The sequence below is a fragment of the Stegostoma tigrinum genome, chromosome 13 (assembly GCF_030684315.1).
Source record: "Stegostoma tigrinum isolate sSteTig4 chromosome 13, sSteTig4.hap1, whole genome shotgun sequence".
NCBI lineage: Eukaryota > Metazoa > Chordata > Chondrichthyes > Orectolobiformes > Stegostomatidae > Stegostoma > Stegostoma tigrinum.
This window is the reverse complement of record NC_081366.1, coordinates 71,582,229-71,594,823: the sequence shown is the minus strand read 5'-3', so window position 1 is coordinate 71,594,823 and position 12,595 is coordinate 71,582,229. Positions and strand designations below refer to the sequence as shown.

The window sequence follows — 12,595 nt, the reverse complement described above, 5'->3', positions numbered from 1 at the left end:
CAAAGAGCTTCTAAATATTAAAGAACAGGCATCAAAACATCAGCAATCTTATTGGCTGTGGAGGTGAATTAGATATTGTTAGGGTCGATCATAATGACAACCTCGATTAAATCTCAATGTTGGCACTATGTGGTGTTTATCTTTTTGTTGTTCCCAATTATTTCCTCTCTCCTTCAGAAACTGCTGTCTCCTGCTAAGCTTCAGTCAACAAGATTGCCAGTCCTGTCCTAATTAGCAACATTGATTTGAAGCTATGGCATGTCTTTTATTACCATCTTCTTCTATCACTAAAAAATGTGCTTTCAGTCTAACTAGCAAAAGAGAAACAAAATCATTCGGATTTACATGGATACTTGAATTTCTCTGTTAGAGAACGTTGCCTTTGGGATAATATCTCCGAGACAGACGCTGCAATGTTGGCACTTCGATGAGTCTGTAGTTCTACCCTCTTTAATAATCACTCTTTGCCTTATCCCATCTATCAATGTGTACTTTCTAATTGTGCGAAATAAAGGGACAAGGCAGACCACAGTTCATTGCACCAGTAAATAATCCCTGATGGTTAGAGACAGGACATTAGATGGCGGTTTTAATGACAACATCCATCATGTGGAATGTTTATTGGGACAAATTTCGTTTTACATTGGAACAAAATTGGTAAATCTCCCAACTGCAAACTATTAAAAAAAGAAATTTGGCTGCAGGAAGAAACGGGTTAAGGTGCCTCCTTATGTAGCACTGAGCTGGACAAGAGAAGGAGAACCCCAGGTTCTACCCTCAGTTTTGATGGAAACTCCAGTGTCCTAGGTTAGGAAAAGGACGAATGAGTGAAACCTTAGTTCCAGTTTTCCCTTAGTTAAAGCTTGGGCATTTAGACATCAGATGAAGATAGGATTGTGCTTGTTATAGTTTGCCTCATGCAGTCAAATTTCAAAGCCCTTCTAGTTCCCTAGGCTTGGATTAGCAGTAAAAGGCTGTGGGGGCCTGAGGGCCTCCATTTCAGCAAGGTAGCAAGATGAAAAATAGAAAATTAAAGGAACCAGCATGTCAGGACTTCATGGCCCTGGAGCTGCACATCACTGGGTACAAATAGCACAGCATGGGTGGAGTTAGAACACACCACATTCACTAGAAGAAGAATCTCAGACTATAACAGGGCTGTAACAGACTGTCTGCAGGCCTCAGTTAAGTACAAACACATGAACACATAAAGAAGATAGATTAGCCCTACATGGAATATAGCTACAAGTCAAAATGGATGTAAAATTAGCTTGCTGGTAGGAGGAAGAGGGTCATTGTAGAGGGCTCTTTTTCAGACGGGAGGCCTGTATGACCAGTGGTGTGCTGCAAGGATTGGTGCTGTTCCCCCACTGTTGTTCATCTTTTATATAAGCGACTTGGATGAGAATAAGGGTGGCATGCTTAGTAAGTTTGCAGATGACACCAAAACTGGTGGCATAGTAGACAGTGAAGAAGATTTTCTAGGAATACAATAGGATTTTGATCAACTGGGCCAGTGGACGAAGAATTGCAGATGAAGTTTGATGCAGAAAAATGCAAGGTATTGCATTTTGGTCAGACAAACCAGGGCAGGGCTTACAGAGTTAATGGTAGGGGCCTAGAGAGTGTTGTCGAACAGAGAGTCCTAGGAGTGCAGGCACATAGTTCCTTGGAAGTAGTATCACAGGTAGACAGAGTGATGAAGGTGCATGCTTGCCTTCATCAACCAGAGCATTGAGTACAGGAGTTATTCTGTTATTCTGGTTGCCCTGCTGTAGGAAGGATGTTATTTAACTGGAAAGGGTGCAAAACAGAATAATGAGGATGTTACCAAGACTGGAGGGTTTTGAGTTTTGAGGAGATGCTAGATAGGCTGGGACTTTTTTCCCTGGAGCATAGGAGACTGAGGGCTGACTTTTTGGAGGTTTATGAAACCATGAGGCCTCTAGAGAAGTTGAATAGGCAAGGTCTTTTCTCCAAGGTAGGAGAGTTCAAAACTAGAGGGTACAGATTTAAGGTGAGAACGGTAAAATTTAAAACAGGGCTGAGGGGCAATTCTTTTAAGACAGAGGCTAGTGCTTAATTGGAACAGACTGCCAGAGCAAGAAATAGAGGCGAGTGCAATTACAACATTTAAAAGATATTTGGACAGGTACATGGACAGAAAATGTTTAGTGGGATATATGCCAAATGCAGATAAATGAGACTAGTTCAGTTTAGAAAACCTGGTCAGCATGGACGAGCTGGGCCGAAGAGCCTGTTTCTGTGCTGTAAAACTGAATGACTCTAAGTCAGATGCTGGCACATCTGTGATTACCAAGGATAAGCTACGTTTAGGACTAATGTATCAAAAATATTGTTCTGTGGAAGCATAATTCTTAAGACAGTTCAGCAAAGACTAGAAACAAACCTGAGATCACCTGGAGAAGAGTTCAAAAAGATAAATTTTCAAGAATTGTTGGTACATCTTTAAGACAAGATCATCAGAAAAGCCACAAAACTGAGCAGCTGTTAAGAAGGAAACATTCTGTATGGAAATCTCCTTCAGAGAAACAACCAGGACATTGTAATTCACCAAAAACAAAACTTTTTTCCAGTCAATAATTGTAGAAATAAACTTTTAAAGAAGCAAACAAGAGCAAAAAGCGGCTAAGGCAATTTTGAATTGAGTGACCGCTCAAGGACCATTTCCCAGACCCCATTACACATTGAATCTCTTCGGCAAGGCTAAAACAGTTTCATTTCCAAAAGAAAATCTCCACTGTTAAGACTTCAAGCAATGACTTAACAAACTTATGAGTTATTTACTCAACAAAAGAAGTTAAAATAAAAACCAAAAGAACTGTCGATGTTATAAATCAGAAACAAAAGCAGAAATTGCTGGAGAAGCTCAGCAGGTCTGGCAGAATCTGAGGAGAGACATCAGGGTACATGCTTCGGGTCTGGTGGCCCTTCTTCAGAACTGGAGGTTAACTCCCATTTCTCTCCGCAGATGGTGCCAGACACGCTGAGCTTTCTCCGCAATTTATGCTTTTGTTGGCAAGTTAAACTGATTCTCTAGGTGGTGGTTTATAGACAATTGTTTGAAACTGGAAAAGAAAATCAATAAAAAAATTGTTCTTGCAATCCAAAGTATTAAAAATTGAAGTTGTTAATTTCGCTATTTTTTTCAATGGTTTGAATGTCGAATTCAAAGTTTTAGTTGGCAATTGAGAAGTTTTATTAAGTTTATTTTGTAAACTATAGAAATATGTATGTACTGCCCAACAAACAGCCACAAGGCTGTGATTGACTAATCTTCTTTTCTCCACATGAATGTAGCTCCAACAACATTCAAGAAGCAACATCATGAAGAAAAGAGCAGCAACTTGAGTTTTGCACTCCATAGAACCCCTTTAGTGCTGATAGGGGCCATGTGGCTCAGTGGGTCTACACTTACCCTCTGAAGAGCAACCGCCCAACCCCCCACCCGGAATCACCTCCCTATCCTCGTATTTACTATGGCTAATCCACCAAGCCTCGGCATTCCTGAATGCTACAGGTAATTTGGCATAGTCACTCAACCTAACCTGCACATCTTTGGACTGTGGAAGGAAACCAGACCACCCTGAGGAAACAGGGAGAATGCTGAAAGTCCACACAGACAGTCTACCAAGGCTGAGATCAGACCTGGCCCCCTGATGCTGTGAGGTAGCAGTGCTAACTACCCGAGTCTGTCTCCGTGAACGCCGCTAGTTCACAATGGCACCAGAATGTTCTACTAACACAATGGGCCAGAGTACAGGAATTGTCCAATGGCCAAACAAACAAAAAATTAGTGCACTAAGAAGCCTGTCAGAAATATGAAGCAACATAAGCTTGATAAAAGGATTTGCACAAAGCTAGCAGTCGCCTCTTTTTAGCATGGAGCAGGCTGTCATCAGCAAATACATAATTGTAAGTCTGACCAGGAGGTCATGTTGGATGGCCAATGTCACAATCTCCAATGCCACGCTAGCACCTTCCACCTAGTATCTCAGTGCCACAGTGTGACTTTAGACTGAATTCATGTTGACAGACTACTGCTCTCATTGTTTCTAAACTGGTCTTGTGGATTCCAGTTCTCTGTCCTCTAAAAGATTGCTGACGTATTGACCCAGACAGTGATTGTGGCTTTCTGCTTTTCAAACCTCTCTCAGAATGACAGCATTTGTCATCTACCACTCTCCCAGTACTTTTGATGTCATATGTTCACCAACCAACTCAGACTGGCAAGTCTAAAGCTGTGCTTCCCAGGATCTGAGCTGCTTTTTGTGCCTTCAAAGACCAACTGTTGTTTGCTCTTCTGATTGTCAGCAACTTTTAACCAGCCATGATCCAACCACTAAAGTAGCACCATGTAGGAACAGTCTGAACATCAAAAACACAGAGAAGCCAAGGGCTGTAGAGAAATGCTAGCCACTGACGTTCACTTAAGCTCTATTCCAAACTAAGAAGCCTTTGTTAGCTCTTGTACTGATGCCAAGAAAATGCTGTGCTGTCCATGATAGAGGGAAGCTAAGGAGTATGGATCTGTTGGTGAATGAGCAATGGGCTTTGAGGTTACTGGCATTGCATTTGAATTAGTTCTTCATATACCCTTGGGGACAACACGATTGTGCAGGTCAACGTCTGCCTCCCTCTTTTACATTTCACCCTCCTCCTCTTTCTTCATTTAGCAGCTTATTTTGTTTCTCATTGCCTTTGCTCTTTCTCCCAAACCATGCTTGATTCCAAGAGGAAATCCCAATAAACAACCACTCTCATACCAGGTCCCAACTGGCTTGTAGAGAAACCTCGTTACCTGTAAAACATACTTCAGCATGTGCCACACCATTCTCATATAGGCCTGTAACGTTACTGCGGAAGACACCAAAAAATGATAGGCGTCATTCTGCTTGCCTGCTCTATTTCCAGTGACTGGCTAAGTCCAAGTTCTATTATGGTTTTTGGATGGTCATTCAAGGTGATGCCTAGCAAGTTCTTGTACTATCTTCCACTAATTTACCCCAATATTGATCTATCTTGCCCCATGGTGTTTCCCTTGTCTGATATCTGCCCCACCCTACTGTGTGCTGTTTCCACGATAACTTGTTGCCCAGCAGGTATCTGCTGAAAAGACCAGCATTCCTCACACCTGCACCATCTTTGAAAGGCACTGTATGCCTGGACAGAATTAGCAACCTGGTGCTGCCCCTCACTGGCAGTGTAATGGCACAACAGCCTCAAAGCCACAGCAAAAAACTGTCATGCCCTTACGTAAATGCCATTCATAGAATCCCAACAGTCCAGAAGGAAGCTATTTGGTCCATCGAATCTGCACCAACCCTCCGAGGAGCTTCCCACCCAACCCTGTAACCGGGCTTTTACCATTGTTAACCCATCTATCTTGTACATCACTGGACAATACAGTATTAGTTTTAGCATGACCAATCCACCTAAACTGCACATCTTTGGATTATGGGAGGAAACTGGAGGAAACACATACAGACAGAGGGAGAACGTACAGGCTTCAAACAGTCAACCAAAGCTGGAATTGAACCCAGGTTCATGAACCAAAGTCCATATAAATTAGAACCTTCAAACATTTTTCTGTCTACTATATTAATTGCATACCCAGAAATTTCAATTAGATTTGTGAGATATGGGTTACCCTTTATAAATTTTCGTTAGCTCTCTCTAATCAACTTGTAGAAAGCATCTGGAGGGATATGGGCCAAATGCTGGCAAATGTGCCCCATCAGGAGAAGCCCACTTGATGAATGAGCAGCACTCTGAAACCTTGAGATTTCAAATCAACTTGTTGGACTGTAATCTGGTATCATGTGATTTCTGACTCTGTCCAACCCCAGTCCAACACCGGCACCTCTACATCATTTTAAAATGGTGGAGTTACATTTGTAATTTTCCAAACTAAACTGAAAGTTGCTCAATAGGGCAAATTTTGGAAGATTATGGCTAAAGCAACTGCTGTTACCTCATCTGTTTCCTAAAAAAATCCCAGGGTGGAAACTATCATTGTCAAAATTTGGTCGTCCTGAGTGCTTTTTTTTTAATGCCATTTTAATCCATATGTGAACTTTAGATAATTCCAAGCCTTGGTTTATCATTTTGTAAATGCTATTTTCAACCATATGTTAACTTTAGAGAATTCTAGGCCTTGATTTATTATTAATTTTCTTGAAATAATGGATTTTTACCCTCTTCCTTGTTCCTGGTGACTGACACAAAATAACTGTTCAACAATTCTCTTCCTAAACTTCATTTAAAGATTACCAGTGTCTGTTTTAAAAGTCATTCTCCTAAACTATACTTGATCTTTCTGAAAAAAAACTACACATGCTAATTCTGTCAATCATGCTATTTCTTTCAAATATCTCATTTCTTCCTATGCCATTCTTTATATCTAGCCATGTTCTTGGGATCTACCCTAACCTCTGCATTTCTGCTCTCTTTTTCATTTATTCATTCACAGAATGAGGCATCACTGACTAGACCAGCATTTATCGCCTATTCCTAATTGTCCAGAGGGCAGTTATGAGGCAACAACATGGCTTTGGATCTGGAGTCACATGTAGGCCAGATCAGGTAAGGATGGCAGTTTCCTTCCCTAAAGGGTATTAGTGAACCAGATAGGTTTTTCCTGGACAATCAGAAATGGATTCATGTCCTCATTAGGCTCTTAAGCTCCAGATATTTATTGAATTCAAGTCCCACCATCTTCTTTGGCAGGGTTCATGGCCATATCCCCAGAACATTATCTGGCTCTCTGGATTAGCAGTCTGTGATAATACCAGTAGGCCATTGTTTCCTCAGCTGTTTTGTAGGCTGGATATAGCTTTGCCCCATGGAGGTATATAACGGTCTTGTGTTCAGGTTTTGAACCTCCCACAGTCATTCTATAGTTTTATCCAATAACAGTTTTAATCAGCTTGCAATCTCTGTCTCATCCCTTTAAAATTACTAGTACTAAAATTTGTTTGGGTTCAATTATACAAATTGTTTTGACTTTTCAAACTGATATTGAATTTGATCATATTGTCATCACTTTTTTGCTGAGATATTCTCCTCCTATTAAATTATGAACTCAGTTTACTCCGCTTGGTGGCTCCAGAAACTATGTTGATGGATATGAGAAATTAATTATTGTACCGACACAACTTGAGCTACCTCTGCACTTTTAAATTTATATGAAAGTTAAAAAATCCCTTTGTAACAGCGCTGTTTTTACTATAAAGCACACTGATCTCTGAATTAATATAGTCTGTCATTACATTGTAGCTACCAGGAGGCCTGTAGACAGCTCCCATCTCAGTTTTAAGCTCTTTTTTATTGCTTAATTCTGTACATAAAAACTTTGTTGATTCTTTCCCTTACCTAGATCCTCTCTTACTGATGTTGTAATAGTATTTTTAATCACCAAAACTACCCCTTCCCAATCTCCCCAATCTCTATGAAGACTTTATAACCTGGAATATTAATACTCTTTCAGAAATCAAAGGCTTTTTTCTAATAGACTTCTATTGCAATATTTTAGGTGATTTTAAAAAAAATCACTGTGACCCGGTTTGCATTTTTTGTCTCCTGGTGAATTTTTATGAGACTAGAATGACTCATTAAACGTTGCAAACCTTCCCAGAAATTGAGTTCTTAAGCATGAAATGTCTGATGTTTATGAATGATAGTTAGGTAGATTGCAACCTTTAATTTTCACACTTAAATAAGAAAGTTGTAGTGATATTTAACTGCTTTCCTCAGACCCTGATTGTTTACACATTTTTCAGTGAATGGCAGTGAGGTTTGGACAGCAAATTGGCATTAGTCAAGTGGGCACAATTTTGAGCACAACTTTCCAATGCGCCCTCAGATGAAATTGCACACTGTCCCACAGTTAGTGAATAGGTCCACCTGGTTTTCAAACTCCCATGTCATGTGAAAATGTGGGCCAGCAGAGTAACTTTTGTCTCAGAGACAATTCTCAAGGAATACTGAGATAACAAGGTGTAGAGCTGAGTGAACACTGAAGGCCAAGCAGCATCAGAGGAGCAGGAAAGCTGACGTTTCGGGTTAAGACCCTTCCTCAGAAATCTGGTTTTCTGAAGAAGGGTCTCGACACGAAACGTCAGCCTTCCTGCTCCTCTGATGTTGCTTGGCCTGCTGTGTTCATCCAGCTCTACACCTTGTTATCTCTTATTGTCCAACATTGGCAGTTCCTACTATATCTCAAAGAATACTGTTCTCTAAGAAACTCATCATTGTCTTCATTGCTATGAGATCTGTAGTAGTTTTTGTCATTTCTCTAATCTGTGTCCAATTGGGTTGGCACATTGGCTCAGCAGATAGCACTGCTGTCTCACTGTATTGGGGCCCAGTGTTCAATTTCATCCTCAGGCTGTGTGGAATTTGTATGTTCTCCTTTGTCTGCGTGAATTTCATCCAAGTGCTCCGATTTATGCCCACAGTCCAAAGATGTGCAGGTTAGGTCAATTGGCCATGTCAAATTGCTCATAGCACCCAGGGATGTGTGGATTAGCCATGGGAAATGCAGGCTTATAGGGTAAGGGGATGTGTCTGGCTGCGATGCTCCTCAGAGGGTTGGCATGGGCTGAATTAACAATGTAGCTCTTATTTTAAAAAAAGTGTCATCCACTGTGAGTGGGAGTACTGTAAAAAAACAAATTCAACTTTCATGCCAGCATCCATTTGTCTGAAATTGTACTTGCCCGATTCTAATCTCACTGATCAAATTGTAGCCAGTGGATCCACTGGCAATATGGAGATATATCTCCATATTCCTAAACAAACAGGGTGGGAATCCCCCAGGATTTATCCTTGGGCCTGTCCTATTTCTCAAGTACATGTAGTAATATCATCCAAAAGCAGAATATCAAGGTCTGCGTGTTTGAGCCATGCAGCAGAGAAATAGGCCCTTCGGCCTGCCATGTCTATGCTGACCAACAAACACCAAACTTCATTTATCCCATTTAACGGCACTTGGTCCATAACCCACAGTATCCTGGTATTTTAAGTGCTTGTCCAGATGCTTCTTTAGTTTTGTAAGAGTCCCACTACCCTCTGAGACAGTGAGTTCTGCATCCCCTCTACCCTGCAGGTGAAGAAAGCTTTACCCAGATTCCCAATAAACCACTTCCACCTCACCTGAAACTTATGCCTCTGGTCTTAGACATGTCCGTCATTGGGTAAATATTCTCAGAATCTATCCTGTCGATGCTTCTCATAATTTTGTACATCTCAATCAAATTCCCTCTCAGCCTCTTCTCCAGAGAAAACAAACATGGGCAATTAGGTTTCTCCTCATAACTGAGGCTTTCCATTCTAGGCAACATCCCGATGTATCTGCTCTGCATCCTGTCCAGCATAACCAGGTCCTTCCAACAGAGTGGTGACCAGAAATCCTTGCTATACTCCATCTGTGGCCTAACCAATGTTTTATAAAGTTGCAACAAGACTTCCTTGCACCTAGATTCAATGCCCCAGCTAATGAGACCATTAGCAAACTTATCATCTGAACACTGGGACACAATTCAGACCACATCATTGACACTGCCATCATGACTACGACTTAAGCAACTCATCCTCCACTTTGCACATTTGAGGCTGAAATCTTCATCTCTGTCGTTTTCTCTAAACTTGATTAATCCAACTCAGCCCTAGTCACGTCCCACATTCTCCCCTCCACAAATACGAGGTTGCCTAAAACACTGCCTTCCTGTGTCCTAGCTTGCACTAAACCCCGCTCACTCTCACTTTGTACTTGTTAATCAAGACTGACTCCCAGCTGAATGATGGCACGGCTTCCAAAATTATCATTCTTTGTTCCAAATTTTTCAGTGGCTTCAGCCTTCCCTTCCTTGGTAATCTCCAATATAATCCTTATAATCATCTAATGTCTCTATTCTGGCCTCTAGCCAGTTTTAATTGCTCTGCATTGGAGCCCATGTCTTCAGCTGCCTAGACCTTAAGCTCTGGAATTAGCTGCCTACACTCGCTAATCTCCACTAATGACCCATCCTTAAAACCTATCTTTAAGGCTGAGATTTTGCTCCTCCACATCTCCTTATGTGGGTCAGTGTATCGCATTTTCCCCATAGAATGAAAGAATATTGGGGATACGCGAGAATGTAGAGTTGGGGTTAAAATCAAATCAGCCACAATACTATTGAATGGTGGAGCAGAGCTGAATGGCCTACTCTGGTTTCTTGTTCATATTTTTCATAACTCCTGTGGGATATCAAAGGTGCCATAGAAATAAAATGTGTTGCTATAGGACCCTCTCAAATTTCTTCATGATTTTCAACATCTGGATCAGATTCCCCCTGCAATCTGAGAACCACCAGAAATTACACATCAACTTTTGTGCAGCCTTCTTCATAACTTAATACCCTAAACCCTGACCCCACACTGGTCCATCTGTACTGCACTCTTTCTGAGGTTAAAGATTCAGACAGAAATGACTCACTCGGAGAAATAGAGGAAAGCCACGACCATAGTACCCGACAGCAAAATAATCTGGAGTTGGCCGTAGGATTTTCATGATGTTCTCATAGAAAGTGGCTTGTTGTTTCTACAAGGAGACAAATAAGGGCAATGTTATCTCCAAAGCCATCACACCATAAGCAGAAGCAATAAAGATATGCTACAAAACTAGCAATCAATTTCATTGAGCGTTATGCGAATACTCCAAAATGATTTAATGCTGGAGTGCTTTAAGATGATTCACTAGTCATACCTTTTGCTTGGGTTTGCATTATTGTATATTAATGCAAGCTATAGTCTCCAGAGTCTTGTTTCTATTCCAAGACTGCATACACAGGTGAAGAGGTAAACTGTATACTATATTATATTAAACAAAGCTTGCATCAGAGATACAAAAGTTGCATAGATTACAAGGTGGGTGAATATCTAACAATGCAGGGTAAATGCTTTTCAAAGTTGTAGGCAGATGTAGCTGAGGGTAGCATGACGGTACAAGGAAGGAACTTATTCTTTCTATTAGTCAGATTAATACCTCATGTGCAGGCAGACGCCCACAGTCACACTGACAACCAGGAGGGTGAATACTTCAGGTCGAGAAAACAAGGTTAAATTATTTGCATGTCATTGTGTGATTTAATATAACTCTGTAGAACAGTTATATAAAGTTTAATACTGCTATTAATCATTGTAATAAACCATGTCATTAGAGAAACCACTCATGTAGAATCATAAATGGAGTTATTGCCTCTGAAATAACAAATCTTTCCTTCAATAGGAATCATCAAAAATCTATTAAATTTACACCATTCGACACGAAAACCTGCAAACTGGGAGAATCCCCTTTGGGTACAACCTGTGCACCTGAAGTCATTATTTTACCAACTCCCTACAGTGCAGAAAGAGGCCATTCTGCACATTGCATCTGCACTGACCCTCCAAACAGTATCCCACTCAGACCCAGCCCCGCACCCTATCCCTGTAATCTTGCATTTACCACGGCTAAACTGCACATCCCTCGACACTGGGGCAATTTAGTACGGCTAATCCACCTAACCTGCACACCTTTGGAGTGTGGGAGCGAATTGGAGCGCCTGGCAGAAATCTGTGCAGACACGAGGCAACTGAAAAATCTCCACGCGGGCAGTCACCCAAGGCTGAAATTGAAACCAGGCCCCTGGCACTGTGTGGCAGCATGCTAACCACTGAGCCACTGTGCCATCCAAAGGCAGTACATACCCAACGATCATTTCCAGTTAACAGGAAAATGTTAAAATTCAGAGTGAGCTTATGTGAGTATCAATCAGTAGGTCCAATTTCTCATTAATTTATTCTCTGGATATGGACATCACTGACAGATCTACATCATTTGTATTTGAGAAGATACTGAGCCACTTTTGTCCTGAACCACTGTCAACCCTGAGGTTATTAATAACTCCAACAATCTGGTTTGACAGTGATTTCTTGGATTTTCACTCACAAACGATGAAATAACAGTCCAAGGCAGCACAGATTGCGGAATTTGCAACAGAACTCTGAGCGAAGGGCATTCACATATATTTGCCGTATTAATCCACCTTGGCAGTGGAGATTTCGAGAATGGGATGAGGACAAGGCTGCTGTACATTCCAATGACAAGCTGCTGTACATATGGACATAAGAACCAGGAGCAGGAGTAAGCCACCTGGTCCTTCAAGCCTGCTTCGCCATTCAATAAGATCATGGCCGATCTTTTACTTGTGAGTCTGTTGAGAAATGGTCAAAAACCAAACCATCAGCCCAAAGTTGGCAGCATGGTGACCAGCACTGCTGCCTCACAACATCAGGGACTCAGGATCAATTCTATCCTTGGGTGACCGCCTGTGTGGAGTTTGCACGTTGTCTCTGTGCGTTCCTCTGGTTCCGCCAGTTTCCTCCCACACTCCAAAGATGTGGAGTTTAGGTGGATTGGCCATGATAAATTGCCCCACAGTGTCTAGGGATATGCAGGTTAGGTGGATTGACTGTAGGAAGTGCAGAGTCATTGGGGTAGTTCTGGTTGGGCTGCTTTTTGGAGAGTCAGTGTGGACTTGAAGGGCCAAAT

The 12,595-nt window shown here is 41.5% G+C and overlaps 1 protein-coding gene across 3 annotated transcripts in view; it reads right to left on the bottom strand.

Moving 5' to 3' along the window:
- LOC125458253 (dedicator of cytokinesis protein 2-like) overlaps positions 1 to 12,595 on the bottom strand; it is a 604,879-nt gene that overhangs the window by 83,407 nt on the left and 508,877 nt on the right. For all 3 annotated transcript variants that reach the window (XM_048543364.1, XM_059650772.1, XM_059650774.1), the window contains exon 40: positions 10,499 to 10,603. In XM_048543364.1, coding sequence (XP_048399321.1) covers positions 10,499 to 10,603 — 105 coding nt within the window. The remainder of the gene's footprint in view (positions 1 to 10,498; positions 10,604 to 12,595) is intronic.